The 27,857-nt window shown below is 37.4% G+C and overlaps 2 protein-coding genes across 3 annotated transcripts; both read right to left on the bottom strand.

Moving 5' to 3' along the window:
• Positions 1-236: 236 nt before the first annotated feature.
• On the bottom strand, positions 237-12,832 carry LOC120332388 (P-selectin-like). Of its 2 annotated transcripts, none has more exons than XM_078119076.1 (17): positions 12,683-12,832; positions 10,025-10,109; positions 9,361-9,464; positions 8,848-8,926; positions 8,542-8,639; positions 7,884-7,965; positions 6,545-6,645; positions 6,120-6,201; positions 5,583-5,674; positions 4,514-4,601; positions 4,298-4,392; positions 3,953-4,031; positions 3,202-3,296; positions 2,421-2,576; positions 1,613-1,810; positions 1,146-1,316; positions 237-631 (listed from the first exon to the last, which is right to left on the bottom strand). In XM_078119076.1, exons 1-17 carry the CDS (start codon positions 12,744-12,746, stop codon positions 456-458), a joined length of 1,845 nt encoding a protein of 614 aa, XP_077975202.1. In that variant the 5' UTR covers positions 12,747-12,832; the 3' UTR covers positions 237-455. The 2 variants fall into 2 exon arrangements, with proteins under 2 accessions (XP_077975202.1, XP_077975201.1); XM_078119075.1 differs by having other exon boundaries at positions 1,613-1,816; positions 12,683-12,831.
• Positions 12,833-14,581: 1,749 nt separating this feature from the next.
• Positions 14,582-15,229, bottom strand: LOC120333005 (uncharacterized). Its single transcript, XM_039400351.2, has one exon. It carries the CDS (start codon positions 15,227-15,229, stop codon positions 14,582-14,584), a length of 648 nt encoding a protein of 215 aa, XP_039256285.2.
• Positions 15,230-27,857: the final 12,628 nt, after the last annotated feature.

Here is a 27,857-nt window from a genome sequence, read left to right as displayed (position 1 = left end):
TTCTTGAAATATGTATTTCACACAGGAAGTACTAAAAAATTGTACTAATTTATTCTCAATTATTTACCTTATATTTGCGTTATTTCGTATTTCCCTCATTAAATTTTAAAGAAATATAATTGTCTTTTAGCGTAACTTTCTCTCAACGTTGTGCTATTTGCTTTGCGCTATTTAAAATCTTTGTTGGAAATATTCTTAATTCTAGATCGCTCGGAGTTCAATATATCACCCAGTAATAAGTTGCCAAATGTTCATATATTGTAAACTTTGTGCAATAAAATTATACAATTTATTGAATATATCACTTATTAATGAATAAGTTGAATAATCCAATAGTAAATTTGTTTCAGAGCGAATTTGTTTTCATAGAAAAACTGGTTCACGTGAGGTGGTATTGAGACCAAGTCACCGAAAACAGAAAACAGATGCAGAACAGAAACGACTGTAAAACCACATTACCCATTATATTGATTGCAATCAACAATGGGCCGATTGGTCTTTTGGTCGTAGAATTCAGGAGGACATCCAGGGCACCGGACTCGACAATGAGCTGTGGGATACTTTGGACAAGAAGCAACAAGGCATCCTCTGCTACAAAGACCAACCGCGTTTATTCCAGGCTGACAAGTTGCTAAATATAAAATATAATACAGTTATAAAACCAGATTTGAAAAAATATATTATAAATAGAAATGAACAAATTGCACAATAGCACAAAAATATTGAAATCTTTTCAATCATTTGAGCATTATTTCTAGAACGAAACGTTACCGAATGCATTCATCTTTTAACACTCTATTGTGGTTTAATTTAATAATGTTGCATGGGTACGCAAAGTCAACTTAAACATTTGCCGAATTAGGAGACAATACAATAATAGTTTTATCCTAAAGTTGACGTTGAGTTGGTTATATTATAAGAGTAAAAATATATTAATTATTAAAAATTTTATGTAAAGGTTTCTGATTACCGCTGAATACATCTGTAATTTTATGCAAAAAAATACAATTGTAACAACTGCGTGGGCGGAAAAGCATACTTCGTCATTTGAAGTCAAGTCAAAACAGGTAAGTTATATATAATGGAGGATATTTGTATATACTGGTTCCAATAACTTTAAGTTGAGACGAAGACAAAATAAATACCTTCTTCTCTGCACTGTACTCTTCGTCCAAATCGATCGAAAAACTGTAAATAGCATGTTGGTCCGCAACCGTACACACGACACTGAGCTTGTGGGAAGTTTGCACATCCAACTCCGTTACACATATATCCAGCACAATTTGGGTTTGGTGGAGTGTGAGGTGGACAACCACCTGAGCAGTTACAATATGATAAAATAAGCTAAAGTAGTTACAGAATTGCACTGAACACAAATATATTTTACAGACATAAAACATTTCCCATGGCTTCATAGGCTGGACTGACGGAAAAAAAGATAATCTTTATTTTTTAACACACAGGACCAAATTTCAGCTATATATAATTGATGTCACGTTTGTGGGAATGTCGTCACAAATGCAATCATGCAAAGCTAACGTACATAAATCCATTAGAAATAACTCTTTATACAAATAAAATAAGTTAGAAAAACATAGAACCAGTCACTTACAATGAATACTTTCTTTCTTATTATAGGGGTTATAGTAATGTGCTGTACATCCATTGCAGCCTGTTCCACAAAACGCATTGAGATATCTTGGACAAGTTGAATAATAACATGCATTAAAATTTCTATCACATCTTGGGCATACTGGTCCGGGGCGCTTCATGGAAGAAGCCAGCAATAGACCAAGCAATGCATTTTTATCTAAATCTGAAATTTATAAAAAAGAAATATGTTATAATTCAGTTAGAATTTATATTATTATATCTATTTATTTTCATAAACCTAGTTTCGCTTGGCGCGATAAACTAGGGCTAACACAAAATAAACGCAAAGGTCAGTTCGCAGGAGAAATGAATCGGATGAATTTGAATCCAAACTTCCTGTGAAGTTTGTGATGTATACATATGAGATCACCTCGTATATGAGGTAATTCAGAGACATTTTAACTTGCGTTGTTTTATCTGAAAGCTTGTTACATTTGGCTCTTAAATCAAAGTTTAGCTGCTATACATCATTTAATCATGATATTGATATTAATAAGTGGCAAGAGAGTCGGAAGACATAAGATTTTCAGTAAATATATATACCATTGGTTTGCTCTTCAGAGTCTCAGATGCATTATTGGTTACATACATAAATTTAATTTAAGTCTCAAAAACTACATCAATTTAAAAAAATATTTAAGCATTTATTTAAAAAAAAATTGAGCACAATCAAATCAGATTAACGTTTCTGCGTTGCGAGCCATTTTCAATTGCATTTTATAGTAAAGAACACAAAAAGATAAATACCGAATTGACGTTTTACTTACTGAGTAAGGGCTTTTTGGAAGAAACCTTGATTTTTTTGCATGTAAGTCCACACGAACTTTGACAACAAACTTCGGATTCATCACAGTCAAGATTGTTGTTACAATTATCAGCACAAGCTAGAGGATCGAGTGCATCTTCACACTTGGGATCAAACACTGCAAAACCACACATTAAGTAGGCTAATTACTGTGGTTTATTTTTACAGCAAAATGAAAAAATAGAACTGTACATGAAGGGTATAGTATCAAATCACGAATGGAATTTCTAAGTGAAATGGAATTTCAAAGTGAAATGGGAGAAGTGGTATAGGATATCCGGTAGCAACATCTTCAATGCATTCAGACACAGAGATAAAAGCATCGAAAAATATTTATTTGACAAAAAGTTTACGACATGATTTCTTTTACCAAAGCAAGGTAATTTTTCAGAAATGTTTTTGTTTCTCTAAACAAATAACGACTCTGACCACCACTGACAAGAGATGTAACCCAAACAACTTCAGTGTGGAAGCGCAAAATGCCAATAATTAATACCATATGAGATTATAATTAGATTAAACATCAAATAGATTGAGTCAACCCACTATGACAGAAACATTATCTTGGACCTTGCTAAACATTATTCCAATGAAGGTTGTAAGGATACCTACGCCTTACTTCCAGATCTTAAGATGACTGACTCCGAAAAGCATATTTCTTCAATTCATACACAAATGAAATAAAATTGCCCTGTGTGCTGGAACCCCGGGCCAAGTTATTAGTAAATTAGCATAGTACTTACTCTTGCATTCTGGTACTGGATTAGACCATTCTCCGCTGGCTAAACAGGTTATCTCTTCAGCTCCATAGAGTGTGAGTGGAAAACTGCACGTGAACCTTTTCAAAAACAATACACAATTGGTTGTAGTCGTGGATTGCTTTCACAGTGCTTATTAGTAATTACATAACGCGAGTTGGTAGGCTTTGAAAACTATTTGTATTTGATCACTTACCTTTATCCAAAATGCCATGTAAATTGGAAATACAAAATACAAATTTTGGGTTTCTTGATAGAAACATAAAACATCTATATTATCAGAATCAACACCAGCTGTTAACTAAATTCAATTTAAATAATAGATTATATTAATCAATTTTAAAAAGAAATTTGTTTTACAATCGATGTGTAATAGACTAGATTACAAAATTGTTTTTTGTAATACCATTCTTAAAAAATAATATGATTAAATGATTGTATTTTAAAAATTGTTCCACATATATATATATATATATGCATTCACACAAGTTTCTAATTTCCCAAATAGTTGGTTCTGTATTTATGTAGTCATCCATACATGCAAAAATCTGTAAACATTGTGACGAATTCTGTATAATTGTTAATCAATTTTTAATTAAGAAATGAAATCAAGCTTGTCTCAATGAAATGCAAGCCTAACAAAGTCGTGATATTTGCCTAATATCTTGAAAATTTAAAAGGTGTCGAAAGCAATAATCCACAAAAACGACGAGACAATGCATTAATTTATACTTACATGCACGTGCTGCTATATTCGTTTTTTTCTGTGCACTTAACAGTTCCATCATCAAAAGACAGGGATGAACAAAAAACGTCTAAAACCAATCTCGATTACTATAATAATTTGCTTTGTTATCTTTTATCTATACATAATTTTCTTTGTTGTTCATTACACAAATTGGTTTTATGATTCTATGGAGAGCTCATATGTATTTTAATTCAAACACTTCTATGATTGTCGGATTGATGATATATCGTAATTGTTCAGACATAAGCATAGTAAGGAGTAAGGGGTTACGAAGCTTTTATCAACTTATCAACTTATTTAACACTAAAAAATAAAGAACATGTATATAAATACCCTTGCATGTCGGTACAATACCATCCCATTCTTCACTTTCCTGGCATTTTAAAACTGCCTTTCCCGTCAATTCGTATCCATCGTCACAAGTAAAACTTGAACAATTAAAATCAAGAAAATATTAAAAATAGAAATAATTATTTTTGGATACAGAGCAAAACTATAGCCTATTTTGTTAGGTAGTTTAACTAAAATAATAATGTTTCTGTTACTTACCTACAAGTACTATCATAACCAAGATCAGGGGGGTCACAATAAATTGTTCCAGGTTGATTGCTAAAATCGAGAGCGCCGCACTTGATTTCTGATAAAGTAAAGAAATTTCAAGTATATATTGAGGTGTTTCACACGGAATATCTTTTGTAGGTGTTGTGATTCGGTACTATAGGCCTATGTGGGGGGGGGGGGGGGGCATTTTTGCATATGTTATTCCTAACCCTCACCTGGCTACGTCATCCAAAGATTACGTCACTACGACGTCACAATCACGCCATAGAGCTTGCCAAAAAAGGCAAGCCATTGCTCGAAATGGCATCTCCGCCGACAATAACGCACTCGCTAACGCGCGTTAGCGATATCTTATATAGGGATCGTTACGCGGAAAACGAGAGAAATAGCTTGCTTGATTTCGAGTTGTTCGTCTGCGCATTTTGTACGATGATTCGTATACTTTGACGAATCTTATTTCGTCACTGTGACGTTGAGGTGATTTAATTTTTGGATGACGTAATCAGGTGGAGGGTAGAAATGACATATGCGAAAATGGTTATGCCACGCCAACTAGAACTACTTCACGGCGTTTAGTGAAGTAGCCCCGTATATTATAATGCCAGATGTCCGCAAAATTGTAAATTTGCACAATCGAATTGAATCCAAACTGATATATTGAAATATACAATTGAACCTCATTACAGTTATACGGTCGAAATCCAAAAACATTAATCCACACAAAACTTGAAAAATCTTATATTTTCACTCCCGGACGTAAACCCGGAAACACGTAGCAAATTGCTCGATACAATAAACGTATTGCCCAGGCTTTTCGCTTGTCGCGATAGTCTTTACCAAGGAAATTGGGCGCTGAATATTGAACTTAAATACTATTAATACAAATGGGTTAAATAACATTATAGTGCATAGTTATATCCACATTCGCTACACTACAGAATTTGTTATAACAGCAATGCACTCAGGTAACTGGATATCAACTCACTAATACCTAATATAGAGTTTTTGATTTTAGAAAATTGCAATGCAAGATTATTTAAATTAAAACCAGGCTTACTAGAGCATTCCAGGGGAGGTTGGCTCCATTCTCCATCGAACATACATTCCGAAGTAGATTGCTTTGGTTTGTAACCCACGTCACACACGACACTGAGTACAAAAAAGTATTATTTTATGTTTGCAGAAATACAATCTAATTATTTCATCCAAAATGTTAGTTCTAGTACGCAGTGAGATGTCTGATACTCAAACAATTTTTTCAAAGAAATATCGACATAGTTACAATTATGAAATTTAGTATAAATATACCAATTCCGGCGCTCCGGAAGTATTCGTACCAAGATGACGCACAATCTGCATAACCCTACCACGGTACACATACTATGTTGAGGTCGTGCGCCATCTTGGTACGAATACTTCGGGATCACCCCAATTCCATTACCAACGAAATTATTTTATCAATAGTAATACTATAGGCATTTAAAGTGCATTGCTTTACAAAATTATAAGACCCACCGTAAGCTTTCAGTAATCAACAAAAAGATAAATAGAAATAAAATACGAAGAAGGAGTAACATAATAAATTTAAAGCAACCTGCAAACTTTTTCGTATGTTGTACCATCATCGCAGGATGCGCTGCCACCTTCTACTTCTTCGTATGGACCACAGTCGACAGCTAAAAACAATGAAACGGTATCTATGTATTCTATTATAATTGATGTTGTGTAACACAGGATAGTTGGATATTGCAGTTTTGTCGACGGTACTCCTTGTCCATCCCTTTTAGCCGCATTTTAAGAGTTGCTCGTGATCAAGTCATCAAGCAACGGCGAATTCGTTGAATACTTTTCTTGCCTAATCTCTCATGAACAAAGAATATTCTTCATAGCAAAATCATAAAACAAAGGCAAATGATGTCTTGGTGTGCGCGAAAATATGTAGGTCACTCAATTCCGGACTTGTCAACCCTAGCACCTACAATTGCTATTTATAGTATGTGTTTCAAATTTTCTACTTACGGTCACACGAAGATGGCATACTGCCGGACCATGTTTTGTCCAGTTCACATGTCATTGTCAGTCCAGGTATGTCAGGTTCGTAACCCATAGGGCACTCAAAACTAGTGAAAAAATAAAAAAGATTAGTTAGTATTATACTGTAGTTACTATCAATGCATGTTAGTTTTTTTCGTGTAACTTGAAAGTTCGTGTTGTGGGCTCGTATCGGGATAGGCTAGAACAGGGGTGGGCAACCCCTGGCGCTCGTGCCAAACTTGGCACGCGAGCCCATTTATTCGGAACGAGAGCGAGGACTCATAAACGAGATCATTCTTTTTCAGATAAGAAGGTTTGGTGGCTCTGATTTATCTGATGAAACTCGGTGTTTGTTTATTCATTATCGTTTGTTAACAATCTGTATTCATTTAAAATTTTAAACCCCTTTTTTGTCTTTTCATGACATGTGGCTACAAAGAAATATATTATGACGTGACAACTGAGTTAGCTCTCGACGAATTGTGACGAGACACAGCATTCATTGGGGGTGCATTGTTACGTAATATATAGTTCGTCTGTGCCACTATTTTTCTTCCTTTCTGATTGATTTATGAAGTTGTACCGTAAATATATACTACTACGGTTGTACAACCCCTGTTGGTTAGAGTTACTTGCTAAGTTGCTGAAATAAATTGATTTTAAAAGAAATATAACCAGTAGTTCGTATATTTCTATGAAAGTTACAAAATATAATCCCAATAAAATCTCCATCAACGGTAATGCAGCAGAAGAAGTCTTTGCTTATATAGAATAAGAAAAGTAATCAAATCTATTTGTCGGGCTGATACTTTCCCGAATAGTGAATCTGTCTGTAGCTTACATGTTTAGAAGGTTTATTATTGTGTATTTTTGCTTTAAAAGTAACAAGGCATTGTTTTTAATCTTGATCGGCACGCGGAAGAATTTTGTCGTTAAATTTAGCCGGTTTGTGCACGCGAGCCGAAAAAGGTTGCCCACCCCTGGGCTAGAATATATAAAAGAACTTCACTAAGAAAATATTCATTATTTTGATCTGTAACACGCTTCTGCAATTGTCATTATGTCAATTTCAAGTTTACTTAGAAAGATTCCTATTGATGTATTAAGCATTATTAGTCAGTAAACTTGGGAAGTTAATCAGGCTATTATAAAAAAAAAAATGGCAATCAAGAACGCGTATTCCTATGCAAAATGTAGAGATAAAAATGATTAAAGATAAAACCCCCCGATCAATTTTAATCCCAGCTCAGCTGGTAGAAAATCTAAGCTTTAAGAAATTTTATTTTGTAATACTGGCCAACGCCAGTAATATTAAATATGTCACCTGCACGTTGTCTCGTAATCATAGTTGTTTGGTTCACAAACAACGCTACCATCAGGAAACGTCAGTGGCTGGCACATCCTGGCTGTAAATGATAATTCACAATAAATTAACATTACGATAATATTGAAATCAAATAACATATCTCATAAAAAAACTAATAATTTTATATTTATATTTAGTGTAAATCATACATTGGAGCGAAACCACGGTGTTACGTAATCAATGCTATCTGTTATGTAATTAGACGCCTAAGGCGTAGTGTTATCTACCAGCGCTTAAAATTCAACAGCGTTGAGACAAAAGCGCTTCTTACTTCCTATTGTTCTCTACCACTGAAAAATCAGCTTTAACATCGGGCGGATATTCAAGCACCGGCCCTTATTTATTTTTATGTTCTGTTCACACGGGCGGCTATTCAACCAGGCCCTTAAATCAAGATCGGGTGGCAAAACGAGCATATACGGTACTTAATGTTAACTGGCGCAATATGTTTTATTTGTGCAATGGAAATTTTTTCATTAATAGAATTTGTCATATACGATACACAAATAAGAGCGGTGCATCTTATACACACAAAACTAATGTCCTCGTCAGTATTATGGGCGGTAATGTAGCATCATTAAAAGCAAAACACTATGCCAACACGCAAATCGAATACCTTTACATGTAGGTACAGCTGCAGACCATTGTCCATCTTCTTGGCACATAATAATACGTTCTCCTGACACTATTTCTTCTCCTTTCGGGCATTTGAAACTAAAGAATAATTTATTATCATATATATATATAAATATACTGAAATGATATTCGGATCTAGATTACAGTTTGTGCAGAAAAAAATGTGAAGTCTGGACAATGTATCAAAATATGTGCATCTCTCATTCTTTTAAATAACGGTTGGTTCAAAGCAAAGTTTAAAACTATCAAATGGAAGTGCAAATAAACACTATAATAAATAACTCACGTGCATGCATGAGGAGGAGGGACTGGGGGGCCTGCCGTACAAGTTATTTCGCCTGCAAAGGTCAAATCCTCGCATATGGCTGAAAATGAAGAGTTTTTTTAGTTGTTTTTCTGAAAACTCAACCAAAATGATATAGGAAATAAAATAGAGTAGTAAATAAACATTTTCAATAAAGTATTGTATACTTCACATCGTGTATGCATGGGTATTATTCACCTCAGGATCGTGTTCCAAATTTATCATCAAAACTTTGAAATGGAGTACACTCAATTGTTAAAAGATATAAACCATGGAGTTAAAAGCTGAAATGTCAACTCAACATACATGATTTACTAACAAATCTTCACAAAAGTCAGTATTACCACATCATGTTTGGTACAGAGTGTAAAGAAACATTCAAATTTAAATCGTTCTATGTTTGTGGTAGTTATATTTCAGTTCAACTTATTATATAAGTTCATTTCATTTTTATAAATGTGATTAATTTACACTTATTGTAGTAAAACTACATACGGTTGCATCCAGGGGGCTTTCCGTCCCAATATGCGGAGTCGACTGGGCCAATACAAGTGATGCTTGTTAGTCCATCGAGCAAATAACCGCCTGAACAGGTATATCTATAAAACGACAACACATACATTTTTGTAGTCACTGTATAATACTGAGTTTACCAATCTAAATAGTTGTTCATGGTGAAAAATACCTTCAAATATCACAGAACATCATTTTAAGACAAAGAGTATTTGTGGAGTTGGTTAGTTGGTTATTGCTGTTATTGCGTTAATAATGAAGATGGGGGTATGCATCTGCAATACCCTGATTATTATCTCTTTTTACCAGATTTCAGAGCCTGTTTGTCTGACATGTCAATTGATATGAATTTTGCAATATGTATAATAAAAATTTAAATGTTTTTATGGACGGTACATTTACAGTTTCATTCTGGAATGCTATATTGGAGTAAAAAATTAAAAAAGGGATAAAGTAGTTTTCAAAAATAAAAATTCATCTAACGTGAAAATAATGAAAGCAGAAAAATCAACAATAAATGCTCTCAAAAGTAGACATGAGACAGACCAAAATGGTTTAGTAAAATGAGATCAGAAATTGCTGGTGAACAATGCCTGCAACAACAATGCGCGTCTAACCATACTTCATCGAACTAAAATATACTCACGAGCAGACACTCCCGTGAAAGTAAGATTTGGTACAATCTTCAATGAGTCCCGGTTTTGAATATCTAGTTGGTGGACAATGATTTCCTGGATAAATTGATAAATTTGCAAGTAAATTGAATATTAATATTTTATAATTTTTTTTCGACTTTCTGTGACATCTGGTCAATTTTCAATATTAAAAAGTATAATACATATGGCTTCCTAGTGCAAAAGTAGCAGACAGATCAAGTGTAGAATAGTGGGTGCAGGCCTTGATCAAAGAAAACGAATCGAATACATTATGGTTAAATGATAAATAGGAAACCACTAAATCTCAGCTGTTACTAAATGTTAGATTAATGAACAAAAATGTAGACCTATGGATCCTTTTATAAAATTGTTAGTGTGATTTATCATGTCTTTGTTAGTTTTTAAACTGATAATGATAAAATCATTTTTATGTCAAACTGTCAGTTTGAAGTACTCAAATTGAACGTGTTTTGATTTATATGACAGATGTGTAACTCAAGTGTCGAGTATATTTCAGGACTACCAGTTACAATTATCCACCTAAATATGGATAACAAAATCATTATTTTAAATACCGCTCACCTTGGGGTATCGCGCTGAGATATTTAGATGTACTTTTCGAATATTAGAGAAAAATAAATTATAATATAATAGGATTTGAAGATCGGATTTTGTTTAGTATGTCATCAAATTTTTAGTAATTATGCTCAAACCCTAATATACTACCAGCTATTAATGAGAAAAAAAGAAGCGAATATATATGCCAGTTTTTATAAAAAGATTTTTCTCACAAATTTTTATAAATTCCACAAATACAGTTGTGATTTCTCGGTAACGATTTTAGCTATATTAATGGTTGTGGTAATGTTTTGTTGGAAAATCATATGAAAAAACGTAAAGATTAATCAGATGTGATCAGTTATTACCTCTCTACTATAGTAGTTTACTATAGACACAACATCTCTCAAGATCGAGGTTGTTTTTCTTGCAAGTTTTGGGGCATTAGGTCGCATAAGTAGACTATTATTGGAGAATTACTTTTTGAAGGTATATAACCAAATGGAACTCTAGCACACGTTTCAAACAATCCATGAGCGAAGGTTTAGGGACGAAAAAATTTAAAATGACCTATGCAAAATGACCTCAGGAAAGAAAGCGGCCCGACGGGAAGTTTCAAAATTAGAAACTGTAATACGTGTTTTATGATGGAAATGTTTGAGGCCATATTTTTAACTCGAGGCCATATCACCATCAGGTTATAAAGAATAAAGTTCAAATTTAGTTCAAGTCAATTTCCATTCATTTAGTGACGCCATACAATCACATATTCACCGTCCAAATACCCGATTTTATTTATTCCTAATATTTTCTTGAGGCAAGTTTTTGTGTATATCTAACTTTTCGAAATAATACTACTATTTTAAAACTACACAGTTCAAAGTATTGCTGCATACTAAAAACGAATTTATTTCTGTAACGTTTTGTCTGACCAAAATTAGACTTCCTCAGACAAGCAGTTTACAACAATGACTAGAAAAGAACAATTATGCGGTTTAATTTGACTTAAAAAAATGCATGATATGCATACGAATCCACTAGTGCTAAGGCACTGAGAAAGTAATGAAAGTTGTCCAACCTCTACTGACAACTACTTTAAAAAACTGCAGTTTTAATCGGGTCAATCAAATTTTTTTTTGCAATAGCAGCCGACAACCCCATCGCTCAATGTCCGGACCAAACAAGGCTAAATAATCAGTCAAATTAGTACTCATATCTTTATTTAGAAATTTTCGCTTTATTTTACCTCATTCTCAAAAATACTGTAATGAACATTAAACTAGGGGAATATACATTTTGCCATTCCACAGCAACATAATCTTATAACATGTAAACAAGTTGTAACTTGTCCACTGGAGCAATACAAATTAACTAGCGGAATTTTAGACATTTATTTAGCATGAGCTGCTTCTACCATTTAACCCGCTGGCCACTGGCTCTAATATATTACGCGATACCACACAAAAACACTCGTACACAGCTATAAAAATCCAGCACCACTCGGCATTTTAGCGCTATATGAATCATTTTCGAGCATTTCACGGGGAAGATGTTTTTCACGTGTGATTGGTGATAAATCAACCTTTTATATCAGGAAAAAGATTTTTTGCGCAAGGTGTCATATCACGTTATCCAGTTCTCCGAAAATAGCATATTAGCAACCAATAAAACTTGCTTTAAAAAAATAGTTTTTGAACCTATTTGTGACGACCACTAAAATGCGCAAGAACTACAAAAACCGAAGAGAACTATAATGGTGCACACCGTAATGGTCAATGCCTGCGGACGAGCAAAATGCCGGCGGGCTTGTTCATCTATGGTAATTACCTATATACAGAGAGGAGCCAATGGCTGATAATCAATACTACTTAATACAAGAAATAACCAAATAGCATTGGAACCAGGCAATTCATTGCTTCTAAAATCAATATCGAAATAACAAAAACAAATTGTGCAGTAGCATATTCCAATCCAAATATAAATTTCTGTATTAAATTTTTTAGAACGTATTTTTTTTTTAAAAAATGGATGAGATCATTTAAGTATTTAATAAAAGTGAATTGCCAAAATGGAACTAACTAAATACCAACCTTCTGTTAGATGCAAAAATAGAGCAATCAAAACGTAGGAAACTTCCCAGAACTTCTTCTCCATGATATTAGCCTATATCGTGCTCGCTGTCAACTGAGACGTCGTTTATAAACCATGTTATGATGCCAAAAAAATTTCTTCCATTTACAATTTTGCTCCAGGCAAATCTAAAAATATGTGGAAGTCATTAGAATAATTAAATTAATTAAATAATTTACTTTTGGTTATGGTCACACACAATAACTTAATTCTGTCAAGCCATGTGTAAGACTCAAATTATGTTTACCTTTTCTGATCACGGAGCACGAATTTCTCATGGGAAACGTGAAAAACATAGTTCATTTTTGTACATGGAAGACATGAAAGAAATTTTTTTGTCATCAAAACAGATCACTCATTTGGTTTTCTGTAGAAGCGCACTTCCGGCTGTCAGGACATGATAGTGTTTACTGCGGCACAGCACATATAAATGGAGTCTTACAGAGACTTTTACACTCAGTAAAGTGCATGACATTTGTTGCCATTTCCAAACATGGCGTAATCGGTCTGTATTGATTTGAACGCAAAAATGAAAAGCCTAAACAGTGAATATGGAAAGCTGCGCGATGGTCCAACTGCGAAGTTTCTCACAGGTTTGTGCCATTTCTGCCTTAACTGCAATGTTGGCAGATATTCTTTCAACCACCTCTTCCAGAAACAATCTGTCATCAATTGTACCTGTCGCCATGACTTCTTATATCCATCCGCTTTCATGAATGGATCAGGAGGAAGATTCGTATTAGGCCGACCAAGTAACAACATATTAGGACTCAAAGTTGCGAGATCATCCGGGCTATCTCCAACCGGACAAATTGGTCTCCCATTTAAAATGCTTTTACACTGTGTTGTCAATGTATGTAGAGCATCATCATCCAACAACCTCTCCCCAGCAATAGCTCTCATCAATTTCCGGAAAGATCTTATCATTCTCTCCCAAGCTCCATTTGTATGAGAAGCTAAAGGCACAGAAAACCACCATTCAATGTTTTGCTGCTGCATAATTTTACAAATCTGATTTTGATTCCAATTTTGAATCCCTTAACGAAGTTCTCTCTTAGCCCCGTAAAGTTCGTTCCATTGTCACTGTACATTTTCCTTGGTCGCCCACGCCTGTTTATAAATCTCTGGAACACATTAATGAACGACGAAGTATCCAGCAAATTAGCCATCTCGATATGAACCGCTCGAGTAGCCATACAGCTGAACATACACCCATATCTTTTCTCCTCACTCCTGCCTCTCTTCACCAGTATTGGTCCAAAATAATCACAGGCAGTTTCCATAAAAGCATTTTCACTAGGTGTCACTCGAACTTTTGGTAACGGTGCCATCACTTGCTCCCCCACTTTAGAATTTCATCGACGACAAGTAAAACATTTGCTCAACCTTCGACGCACAGTTGCATGCCCCTTGATAATCCAAAATTTCTCACGAATTGCAGATAAAACATGCAGAGTACCACTGTGACCTTCTCTTTCATAATACAAATCAATCACCAAATTTGTAATATGACTATCACTCGGCAAAATTACTGGATATCTACTTTCCAATGGCATATGTGAACGATCAAGATGACCAACGACTCTCAGAATCCCTTTTACAACAATAGGATTCAATTTCTGTATTGATTTCATCTGCTCATTTCTCGACAATGACCTCTTCGGCGTTCTGATGATCTTTTCTTCCAAAGATGAATGATTATGCAATGCATCAAATTGTTTTCCAAACTGCTCTCATTGCACAAATTTTACTATGCAATCAATCGCACAATTCAATTCACGAATCTCAAGATGTCCTCGTTTCAGCAGACTAATATCTCCATCACCTCGAGATTTAGCCACCTTCCATCTGAGATAAGATCAATATCTCAACAGCCAAGCTGTCGATCTCTGAAGTTTCTCCAATTTAGAATATTTCGAAAGCAAACGTTTGATTGGATTTTCCTTCAAGTTATCTTTAACACAATATACAGTCAAATCCTGTTTCAATTCACGATCACTATTTGATATGCCACGGATAGGTTTTAATTTTGGCCACATGCGTTCTTCCTTTATCAAAAACGCAGGACCTTCAAACCAGATCTTTGATTTGTCCAACTGACACGGTTTCAAACCTCGAGATGCAATATCAGCCGGGTTACATTTTGTGTCAATATGTCTCCATTGCAAAGGCTCTGATCCTTCATGAATAACAGCAGGACGATTCGCCACAAAGGTATGGAAGCGTCTTGTCGTATTAGTGATATACTGCAACACTGACATTGAATCGGTCCAATAAATGATTTTATCAATTTTATACTCCAGTTGAGTCTTCACTAACTGACCCAACTTCACTGCAACCACTGCTGCAGTCAACTCTAGCCTTGGTATAGTCACTGGTTTTGAAGGTGTCACTCTTGACTTTCCCATAACAAAATTACAATGCACCGATCCATCGGACTTATTCAACATTTGCAAATAGCATGCACATCCATATCCAATTTCACTTGCATCCCAAAAAATATGCATTTGAATCTCACCAGGGTCATTCGTATCCGAACATTTCAAACAACGAGTAATAGAAACCTTTCATTCACCAAGGTCTTTGCACCTCTCGACAATTGCTGATAAATTTTGTTAGATGGAACCCACCGCAAATATGTGTACTAAAATGAAATAGTCACTTGCTGGAGATTACAAATCACCATTTGGCCACCACAAAAAACGAAGCGAGTCGCAATCTTCTGGTCTCACTCTCACCTGATGAAACATAGCCTTGATATCTGCCATCACACCAATTCTTTCTTGTCGAAACCTCAACAAAACTCCTGCCAAAATATTCGCATAATCTGGTCCTTGTAATAAATTATCGTTCAATAAAACCCCACGAAAAGTTCCGGCCCCATTGAAAACTACACGAAATTTTGATTGTTTCGTACTATAATGCCCCAAATAAAAAGTTTTGTTACTAGTCACCAATTCATCATTAGGTATTTTTCTTGCATACCCATTATCCAGATAATCATTTATCACGCTCTTATAACGCTCAAATAATTCTGGGTCTCGAATAAATTTCCTCTTTTGGTACAATAATTGTTTCTCCACCATGGCACGATTATTAGGAAGTTTCACCTCTTTATTTTTCCATGGGAGTCCCACCTCATAATGTCTAGTAACTTTTCGAATAGTCTTTCCATGATAGACAATGCCCGCTTGTCTTCAACAGAATGTGAGGATGCAGATTCATATGCATTATCAATAAAATCACGCTCATAAATCTGACACAATTGACGATGTAAAATATTATCATCACAATGAATAAAATTCACAAAATTATTATCACAATTAGAATCACTCTCAGGGCCAAACAGTGTCCACCCCAACATGGTTTCACCGCTCTGGGCTGTCCCCTTCTCCCACGTTTAAGCTCAAACACATCATGGGCATCCGGGGCATTTGAGCCTATAAGAAGCTAGAATCAGAAATATCAACATGGGAAAAATGTGAATACACTTCAGTATATCACGTACACTGGGAATACTCGATTTCAAGTTGGGCAATCGCTCAACAGTTAGAACTCTATCTAGCACTAGAAAGTTGCCTGCAGCCATGGCAGTCAACGATAACTCAAACCCCTCTTGGATTTTATGACCAGTCACAGTCTGCACAGAAAAATTGGTTTTTACCCCACTTATACCTAGCTCCCTCATGAGCCCATTGGTACAAAGGGACACCGTAGATCCTGGGTCTAACAGGGCATAGGTCGATATCTCCTTATCTCCTATGGCCTTACCCCTGACCGTGACTGGTAACAATTTAAATCTAACATTCCCAACCTCTCCCGTAGCCTCCACGCTACAAGAAGTTGCTCCACACGTAGATTTCTCACCGGCCCCACTGACCGGAGCACTCGTCTTATTACCTGAACAAAAACTTCCAGAATTAGTAGAACCACCCGGCTTCTGCCGAGGTGGGAAATGCAGCAGCACATTGTGCTTTTTGCCACATCCATCAACATTACATACCACATTGCGAGTACACTCATTTGCTATGTGACCATTTAAAAGGCAATTATAACACAAATCATTTTTGCCCACCCACAATGACCTCTCTTTAGGAGTCATTTTCTTAAACTTCAGGCATTTCCACAAAGGATGTTGATTACCCGACCCAAAAAAAAGACAATCAAACTTGGCAATGACCCCCCTATTAGGTATAGCATTAGAATCGGTCACAAAAGAGGACCCCGCTTATAATTACACCGGACCGAATTGCCTTTTTGGCAATGTCCTTCGTACAGAATGATAAGCTTACGATTTGCTGGGATATTTTCCACATCAATTGCAGCTGTAAATTCACTCAGAAACTCTGGATACCTCAGCTGATCACCATCAAACTCAGGTAGATCAACTTTCAGATGTTCACCCATAGATGCTGGACATGTCGGAATCACCGGATACACAGGAACTGCAGAATAGCTCAAAGATGTCGCTGGTACACTCGAACCGTAAACATTCTGGACAGGAACACTGCTCACACGTTGAGGTTCACCCATTCCAACACGCCACTCGTGACTGGGAAATGGCTCGCCACCGACACACCACCTGTGGCCGGGGCATAACTCGACACCGGCATGCTACTCATTACCGGATTGTAAACATAATGTCCAGATTGTACAAACGATGTAACAGGAACCTCGGACGATCTCAGCAGTCCAGGATTAGACATGTTTATAGCACCAGTCAATGTTGAAGTCATCAATGGCACACGACCATCAGAAAAATCTTTCATTACAGGGGAAACCACAAGAGGCTTTGACTGCAATGCAGAGTCCAGTCTTTATAAAAGGCACGTTAGATTTAGGCTCATAAATGTTCACAAATTTAGGATTTGTCAATGTTTCTGTTCCATTCACATCACCAAATTCTTTAGAGGCACAACTTGTATGCTCCAATTGTGGATTGCTATCCAAATTAGAACTCATGATAGATCCTTCAGTTTCTTCGTAACTCTGAGCTATCAGTTTTGCTTCATCTGCAAGATGCTCTGTGTCGAGTGCTCGTTTTTCCACACTTAATTCTGTTTCTAAACCCTTTTTTTCAATGTTCACTTCGGCATCTAATTTCTCCTTCTCCAAAATTGCTTGTTCCGTTCACTTTTTGCTTTAAGGTCAGCTAGTCTAGCATCCAGTCGAGCTCTAGCAGCTACAGATGATCTTACAGATGATTTATTCGAAGATTTACTTCGATGCGAAGCAACACTTGTTTTTCTTGATTCACTAGACACTGAGTTATTCTTGCTGGCAGCAGCATTGTATCGCTGCAAATATTCACCATATAATTTATCACATACCGCTTTCTTCCCGGCGATTTCATCACGCTTTACAGTCGCTTTTTCAAACTCAAGTTTGTCCATTTCCAGACCAGTATTGACAGAATTTCGAACCTCTTCACATGCTTTAATACAGTTCTCAAATGCCGGATCCACAGCTTCTTTTGTACCCACATCTTCTTTGTATTTCTGTGGGTCAAGCATTACATTCTCAATAGTTTTCAAGAGCTTTGTAAAGTGGCTTTCATATCCCGCACGAGATCTTTTCTTTTTCATTCTCAGCTTCCAGTGGCGGCGCGTCAATAGGGTTTTTTCGGTATAATAAAAAATATTCGAAAAATACCTCAGTATCGGTTGCACAGACTGTCTACACTAGTCATATTCTCCCGACATGGTTCATTTTTCGCTCACAAAGCCTTCGCCGAACGTCGACGGGGCGACGCCGATTTTGCCCCGGTTGCTCATTCTATATCGTATTCTCTCTTTTATCTTCCACTCGCCGCGTCTCGTTTGTTTTCTGTTTCTTTTACTAAATCATCGGGGCTAGCCCCAAATTATGACGACACAATGCCGACGTTTCTTACAACAACGTGTTGACATATTCACGCATTCCTTCTCGTTCGTTGGTTGCTTGAAAAGTTGATAGTATCCTCGCCTTCGTTTTTATCGCTTGTTTCGCTATTTGAATCAGTTAGAGACCTTTAGTCCATTTGCTTTCGATTTTCCACATTCCTTTTGAGCTCCTCACTTCTTTCCGGTTTCGCATTCCGTAGCCTTAGACCTCATAATGAATAAAGTTGACGCACTACTTCGCACTCCGTTTTCGCAGCTGCCGCTGGAACAAAAATTAGAGGTACAACGTCTTGGGCCTTATCAACCGAAAAATTGTTCACTGGAACAATCCCATGACGGAGGAAAGCGTCGGCGTACATTCTGCGCAGAAACTTGGTATAAAAAACACGAATGGTTGTGTTACAGCGAGGACAACAATGCACTTTTTTGATTTTATTGCCTACTTTTTGCTACCGCCCGTGACTCACGTTGGTGTAGATTTGGTTTTAGAGATCTTAAACATCTTTCCGAGCGTGCCAGGGATCATCAATCTTCTATGGAGCATCTGGACAATGCAGTAAAATACCGAACATTCGGAAATGTTAATATTGCAGCACAGTTGGATGAAGGACGCGCGGTTTCTATTCGTCGGCACAACCAAAACGTCGAGAAAAACCGCCATGTTCTCGGTCGATTGATGGATGTTTTGAAGTTCATTGGTTGTCACGAGCTGTCCCTCCGTGGGCACGATGAACGGGCTGGCTCTTCTAATAGAGAGGTATTTTTGGATATGGTGGAATACACCGCATCCCTAGATACAGTATTGAGAGATCATCTTGATGCCGCAACTGTTTCGAAAGGGACATTTAAGAATATCCAAAATGATTTGCTCGACTCAATGTATAAAATTTATTTACAACATTTGGCTCTGGAAAATGAGAATTGCCAGTTCCTTTCGATTCAGTCTGACGAGACAACTGACATCACGTGCGTTTCCCAACTGGCTGTGATTTTTCGATTTGTGAAAGATGGTAAACCTACCGAGAGATTTCACAGCTTTGTACCAATCGTTGATCGCACGGCTCGCAGGATATCGGCTGTACCGGAAGAAGTGTTACAGCCTTACAACGCGAAGTCAAAATTGATAGCTCAAACTTATGACGGCGCAGCAGTCATGAGTGGGTCGAGACATGGTGTTCAATTTATATAAAAGAAGATTTTCCTCGCATTTTTTACATTGTTAAGCACACCAATTTAACCTCGTTATTAAAAATATGTGTCTTGATACCCCTCTCGTCCGTATATTTTTTGCAAATGTTTTGGGGTTTTCTTCATTTTTTTCCGTTTCGCCGAAGCGCTCTGACCTCCCTCGCCAGATATGTAGCCGCCGTCTCCCAGCTTGTGCACCAACACGTTGGAACTTCCAATCACGCGTGGTGCAGGGCGTGTCCGAAATTAGGTCTGAGTGTTTCAATGGCATTCAGAGCTCTCCGGTTTGGGACGAACGCTCTGTGAGGGAGGCGGCAGGTCTAAAGCGTCTGCTAGAAGATGGTGAGTTTTAATTTTTTCTCGCTTTTTTCTCCACAATATTCTATCACGTGGATGTATTATACGGCGCATTGCAGTCAAGGCTAATGGATGGAGCGTCTGTGCAGTCGTGTATTTCAGACTTCTGCGATGCTGTATCTCGTATCCGGGAAACAATAAAATACGACGACACATGGAGTACTTCTTTACGCCGCGGGCAAACAACGCAGCGTTTGATTTTGTCTGCAAAGGTATGCTGTAACATTCTGGTAAATCAAATAGGCGATCGTCTGCGCACTGAACACCTTGCCGCGTTCTCTTTGATGAACCCCAAAAATTTTTCAAAATTTGCACGTCAATTTTTCATCCATTTGTTGGCTACTGTCTCCAAATTTTACCCCATGCTAAACGTGGGTAAATTGGAAAATGAATTGCGATGTATATACACCAATCAAACTTTTTTGAACATCACATCAACTTGCCCGCTCTATGGGTTCCTCATAGATAACACTCTAGTAAATACTTTTGCGGCGTCTGCAAAATTTCTGCAGAGCGAACATTCAGCACGCTGAAGCGTATTAAAACGTATCTCAGAAACACAATGAAGCAAGATAGATTAAATTCCTTGGCTGTTTTATCCATTCAAAGAGACGTTATTTCTGGGATGAGTGACTTTAATCAGCGCGTTATTGAGCATTTTGCTTCCAAGAAACCGCGGCGTGTTGCACATATGTTCAAGCAGTAGAAGTCTAGCAGCATATATATCTATGAGTGAGCGACGCATGTCCTTATCTTTGCATTACCGTTTCTTTCTTCATAGTTACGTTTTAAACCTTATTTTAGGTTTTGTCTGCTTTCCCGAAGTTTCTGTTAATATGTCATTGTATTTATCTGGGTAAATATTGCCTTTCCTTTTGAAAGAGGTTTCAAAATAAACTATGTCTATATTTATTAATCCCTTGACTTGGACCGGTTTTAAAGACACTTTCTTATCGTTAAAAATTGTCGCTTTTGCCGATTGGTTGTTACCGATGGAATGGTTTTTATACTCATAAAATGATGGGAGAATTTACAGCGCGCATCCTGTCCCCGTAGATGGGGTGACTTGGTCCCGCAGTAGCTTGCCCCGGTTGTCAAAATGACCACGCGCCGCCACTGCAATCTTCATCAGACATCTTGCAATCTGAATAGCTTTATTCTGTACTTGAAATTGTCCACGGTAGAAGGCAATTAATCTTTATTTGAAATTGTCGACAGTAAGAGACAATCACATATATTTGAAATTGACCGGGAGACGATCTAAATATTTGAAATTCTCTACGTAAAACGTAAAAACGTTGGAGACAAATCTATATTTGAAATTGTGTAACGCACGGATTGGAGTCTCAAACTGCGCTACGTTTATACCCAACCACTGTCAAATACCACTTCCCGGTTTTCCTACAATTTGCAATGCAAACTCGTAATATTCAGTCCCGCACTCACAGTCTTGAACCACTGAACTTTTGAACCCCAACACCTCAGAAGATCACACCAACTGAAAGAACTTTGTTGTAATATTCCAACTCGAATACACGACAGAACAATATGGCGATAACACTCCCACGTAGAGAATAGCCATTTTGTAGATTAAACAGTCAAAGGTGTGAGTTATAGTTTGAAAGCATAAGCTTAATTTCAAATATTGATAGATTCCGGGATTAAATAACTAAATAAAAAAAAAACAATTGGTAAATATTAACACACAGATAAATCCCAGCATATTCTAACATAATGATTCCTACTAAATAGTGAGCTAACAGTAATCTAAAACGACTCATAATACATACACTCCTCTAAATCCTAAAAAGACCGGCAAAGTAGATAATAGCAGGTTGCACCATAACTATCTCGCCTCGCTCACGCACAACAGAGAGTAATACAAGATACTAACTACAGAGCAAGCGTCGTCGTCAGTCGATTGCCGCAGCCAATGGCGTGCAAGGCAAACACATATTGCACCATAGCTAATCTCACTCTCTCGAATACAATAGTAAAGAAATACATAAATGCGACCTGCGTCCATTACAGTATTATTACGATATTTACAGACGTTCCCAATTTTTATTCTTTAGAATAATTTAATAGTTTTAAATCAAAATTTTGCGCACTTGATTAAAGGTAATTAAATATCCTAAATATCCCCTTTTCATTCTAGCGGCATGATTTGAAAATATATTCATGTCATAAAAATACGTAATTAAAATCTATATTTAAAATTAAATTAAATTGTTAAATAAGTGCTCTGAAATCACATACTGCTGTTTTTCGTATGCCTAATTTGTGGGAAATTTTAAAGCCATAGGCGCTGACTATGTACATTACTTACACTGATCGTAGGAACTTGACAATGTAACACTATCAGACAAACCACATCTTTTAAATTCGTTTGTAATAGTATATGGCACAGGAAGTGTATACTATTATAATAGCAGTAGTGCATCCTGGCTCGAATTAATTAGATTAAAAACGGGATTAATTAGAAACTTAGCCTACTATACCCGATAAATAACGATATTTTTAATTCCAACTATCAATTTTGCTTCGTAGAACCGCGGTATTGATGTTTCAAAAGTGTTTCAAACCCCTGATTAAACGTAACAAGTGCCTAAACAATCATGTTGTTTTATTATAAGTCCGATGGTGCCTATTTAATGATACCAACTTGTTACAGGTATTTTGCTGTCACTAAGAAAAAAATGCGAGTGAGTCAATGTAGCAGACATTCCATTAGTTGATAGCGGGCTTTCTTTGATCAAGGACTTGTTAATATGGTGAAATAATAAAAGCAATGAAATAATGAGAAGCCACGAAATTGTAGGACTTATCGTCGTAACTACCATACTGGTACTTGGTGGCACCTATACATTCCGGTAATTTCGACTATAAACATTATAGCGTAGGACTAATTCCCCAGGCAATTAACGACAGTGTGCAAAAGAAAACGTAAGTTTACAGTAAACACTTCCGACACTATCGTCGTAACTACCATATATACTGGTACTTGGTGGCACTTATATACACCGTTCATTCCGAAGATAAACATTATCGCGTTGGAAGAGATCCACCAGGCATGCGTGAACGTCAACTTTGAATTGGCGACAAATGTTCACATAAACAGCCAACAATTTTAGCAGAGATTCACTTCTGTAATAAAAGAAACTGCTTACGACCACATCTGCATTTCGTCATACATTTCAACAAATCTATCCATATTTCCAAAGACATGATGATGCTCACATTACTTTGATGACTCGGAACTTTCATTGGATAATATTTGACAGCGCATATCAATATCTGTTTCAAGATGCCCTGAGGAAACAACTGTTAAAAAATTGGTTGGTAATTTAATGTTTCCAACGCAATAGCCCAGTACTGATGGTGAACTTCTTCATATTTACGCTTACTCTTCTGTTAAACAGTCTTTTTTTCTTTGGACAAACGAGCGTTTCCGATTTTTTGTATCCAACTATATAAGTTTGTGTGGAATAAACGAGGTGTCTTGCACTGTAAAACTTGAATATCACGAATTGGTTATATATTGAGCAACGGAAAACGACTATTTAAACCAGTTTTTCATAACCTTTATATCATTGTGGATCGGTAACATCAAATAAAATGACCGTCGATTTGATATTGAATTAGGTGGAACATAAAATAATAAATATGTGGTTCAGTATAACATACTGTAATGTTTTTGAACCCTAAATACAGTTAAAGCAACAAATGGTCAATTACACTCAAATATTCACGTAGACAGTGAACAAGAGTTCAAAATTATGAAATATTTGAATGCGTTCGATGATGACGTTTTATACGAGAGATTCGATTAAGTGTAAGGTTTTAAAAACATTTTATATGATAGAAGCTGGTAAGGAATGGAGAAAACTTTAGTGTTCAATGGCTAAGAATGATACGTCTGGAACGGGGCTATTCAAATTCGTTCGAACGACTCAGCATATGGTAATGGCAAAAGTAAATTAATCTTTTGTACAAAGCAAAATGTTACTAATACAAAAAAGTTAGATCTGAAAAAAACATCCCTGCTACGTTTTTAAATAACAAATTAGTAATTATGAAAATTTGAATATTCAGCGTAATCTGCATTTCTATCGCTCACCATAACCATAACTGTAATTACTAATTTTCCTATTTCGATCGGTCACGGGGATGTTTTTTTTTTGGTGGGGCTTCGTACAGAATATCCAAATTTATTTTTCAACTTCTTATAATTTGCAGTGTAGAGATCCAGCGAGCCACCTTTCTTTCGGGTTCTCGAAAATTTAAAAGCCACTTCAAGGGACCATGATCAGTGAGAATCAAAAAGTGCTTTCCCTCCAAATAATGGCGAATATAATATAATATATATAATAATATCGTACGGATTGAATCACTGCCAACATTTCCTTTTCAGTGGTACAGTATCGGCGTTCCGTCTTGAATAGAGTTCTGCTGAAATAAGCAATAACACGTTCTTCCCCATCTTGCAATTGTGATGCAACACAGCACCACTTGCGTCGGTGTCCAAAATAAACTCTCCCTGAACCAATGGAAAAGCCAGGATAGGAGCAGATGTCAAAAGACGCTAATGATTCCAAATGCTTCCTGACAGTCAACACTCCACTCAAATTTCACATCTAAAGGCGACGCTATAGTGGAATAACCTGGTACAAAACGTCTATAATAGTTGGCAGTTCCCAAGAAACTTCTAACATATGATACCCCCTGAGGTGTTTCCCACTCAACTATAGCTGCTACATTGTGAGAGAAGTCACAGCGAACACATTCAGCAGAAATTTCGTACCCCAGGTAGGTAACTGATCTACGAAACAACTGGCTTTGAGTCGGCTTGAGTTTCAAACCAGCACTCTGAAGTCGAAGGAAAACCTCCCGCAAACTGCTCAATGAAGTGTCAAAATCGGATCCGTGGGCTAAAACATCATCCAAATAATTAGAACATCCTTTCCCGATAATTCCACCCAACACTCGATCCATCATCCGCTCGAAGGTTGCAGGTGCATTGGATAGACCAAAGGGCATGACTACAAATTGATAGTGTTCTTTTCCCGGAAGACTGAAAGCAGTTTTTGCTCTGTCCAACGGATCAACTTCCACCTGCCAGTAGCCGCTAGCCAAGTCAAGCGTCGAGAACCAACTTGACCCGCTAAGGGACTCCACGATGTCATCGTTACGAGGTAAAGGGTAAGGGTCCTTGTACGTAATTGAATTAAGTAATCTGAAATCGATACAAAAACGAGTAGTGCCGTCTTTTTTTTTGATATCAGAACAATGGGTGACGAGTATGGGCTGTCACTCAGCTTAAAAACCCCTTGATCCAGCATCTTGTCTACAGCATCCTCTGCTATTTGTCTCCTCGCCAAGCCCAGACGTCGCGGAGCCTGCCGAATAGTCTGCGGTGTTGTAGTTACTATGTGATGGCGAGCAACCGATGTACGCCCGAGTTCTCCATCGGGGCCGTCAATTATGCCCTTAAACTCTCTTAACAAAGAAGACAATTGTCGGTAATGATCAGCCGAAAGTCCTTCCTTCGATGTAATCCATTGAATTCTTCCGACTTTTCAGAGACTGGCGTCACCATTGTTTCACGGACAAAGTATGGTTGAGCTATGCCAATTAAAGATCCTGTTGGTAGAACAGCATCATAGTCCGTCTCATTGTTCATCCAAACGTTTACCTCCATCTTAGATGGGTCAACCAACGTCAGCGAAGCGACCAAATTGATGTTGCCTATCTCCACTGGCTCAACAACGGCTACTATGTTAGGTCCCTGGACGGGCCACGGCTGCTGTAGCCGAGCGAGTACAACAATTTCAGAGCGGGCCGGTATAACCACATTCTCCTCTACAGTCACACGACAGCAAGGAACCGATGTTTGGTGCTGCACAGTAACATCTTGTCCCTCAAGAACAAAGCGACCCGACGAGGGATACAGAACACAGTCCCATTTGCCAAGATAGTCCATACCTAGAATACCAATCCGTGACCCTAGATCATCGACAACAACCGTTTGCTCCACAGACCAGCTTTCAATCGTCAGGTTGACATCAAGTGCACCATGAGACACTAATGACTCACCACTTGCAGTACGCAGTGGTACTTGAAAAGAATGCAGTTCTGGAATGTCAGAATTTTCCTGTAACATCGCGTAAACAGCGGTGTCAATGAGCGAGACACCCGCACCGGTATCAAGCAAAAACAAAATAGGCACGTTATTGACCAAAGCCTTGACATGCCATTCATTAGTCCATGTAAGAGAATAAATCATAGTCGAGAGAAGTGGGTCCATATCATCATCTAAAATCATGTAAGCAGGGAGTGCGGACCTCATCCCTGCTGTTCCGAGTTTAAAGACTGATTGGGAGTGGAAGCCCTACTTACTGGTCTTTGATTAGTGGTCTGGGAACAGTTTCGGCTAATATCGGAAACAAGTCATCTCACCCGTGTTGTTTGGACAATCTCGAGTCCAATGACCCGTTTGCTTACAGCGGGGACATGGTGTGGACGGTAGTGTAAGAGCTTGTGGACTGCGACAATCACTGATCCTATGCCCCACCTGTCCGCATCTGAAACAAGAGGTACGATAAGTCGGAGATACGTGGGATTTCGACGTTTCCGCAACTAAGGCCTCCAGTTGTGCCAGGCGGTTTAAAATCTCCAGGATTATATCAGCTCCAAATGTCACCTTGGCCTTATCGCTAGAAATCTTTGCAACAATAGCCCTTGGTTTGATCACCTCTTTGGCGGGTTCCCATGACTTCTCATAATATTGATATCTGGTAGCCAACGACATTGCATCTTCCAATGTGCCGGGTTGCAAAAGACCAATGTGCAAACGAACTTTGTCGTCTAATCCTCGCAAAAATTGCGATTTTGCCAAGTCATCTCGGTCAGCGGGTCTCAAGTATGGATAAGCTCGCCTAGCAAGCTGTCTCAATGCAACGCCGAATTCATTATAGGTTTCTTTTGCCAACTTTACGCGCTGACTAAAAGCGGCTCGAAGCGCTTCAATACTTCTTCCACTTCAAAATACTTCTCAAAATGGCGTACGATCAACTCAAAACATTCACGCTCATCCATAGACAATTCTAATAAATGACTCAGGGCATTGCATACCATGCAAAGGCCTAATTCGCTACCCATCGTGTCCATATCCCAATCATTAGACTTGGCTATAGCTTTAAAATGGTACAGAAATGAGCCCCAAGGCTCCGATCCATCAAACTTCTCCGGCTGCCTTTCTGGCCTGAACATAATCCCACATGCACTAGTACAACCATGGTTAACCGAATATAGTTAGCTCACGTCTTTTTCGTCTTTGTTTATTTATGTAACACTGTTCTCTCGTTACGCTTGAGCGATGCGTTATGGTATTCCTGGCGCGTGCGGTCCTGGGCTATCGGTGAAGAATTTATGACAGTATAGATAGGATATTTTTATGGAAAATTATAGAGCGATTCAAGTTTGGAGAAAAACTTTATATCTATGATAAAAACACTGTATAGCAAGATTAACGCTGCTATTCTCACGAATGGATACTTACTGACTCATCGGAGAAATTTAGGATCGAGTAAGAGGATTGGAACACTGATTACTGGATTAATAATGAAAATCACAGGTTTTATTTTGCGACCTTTAATAAAGCAAAACCAACTATTTGGAATTGGTGGGATTACCGTATCTAAATATA

Source organism: Styela clava, chromosome 13 (genome assembly GCF_964204865.1).
Source record: "Styela clava chromosome 13, kaStyClav1.hap1.2, whole genome shotgun sequence".
Taxonomy (NCBI): Eukaryota; Metazoa; Chordata; class Ascidiacea; order Stolidobranchia; family Styelidae; genus Styela; species Styela clava.
This window is presented reverse-complemented; position numbering and strand designations above follow the sequence as displayed.

Bases quoted from the DNA above. Each gene is read 5' to 3' on its own strand.
- LOC120333005 (XM_039400351.2), bottom strand. From the start codon at position 15,229: ATGCATATTTTTTGGGATGCAAGTGAAATTGGATATGGATGTGCATGC.
- LOC120332388 (XM_078119075.1), bottom strand. From the start codon at position 12,746: ATGGAGAAGAAGTTCTGGGAAGTTTCCTACGTTTTGATTGCTCTATTT. The intron at 8,640-8,847 runs GTGAGTTATTTA...ATTATTCTTTAG, and splicing joins CCTCCTCCTCATGCATGCAC to TTTCAAATGCCCGAAAGGAG. The intron at 3,297-3,952 runs GTAAGTATAAAT...GTTTTTGAAAAG, and splicing joins GAATATAGCAGCACGTGCAT to GTTCACGTGCAGTTTTCCAC.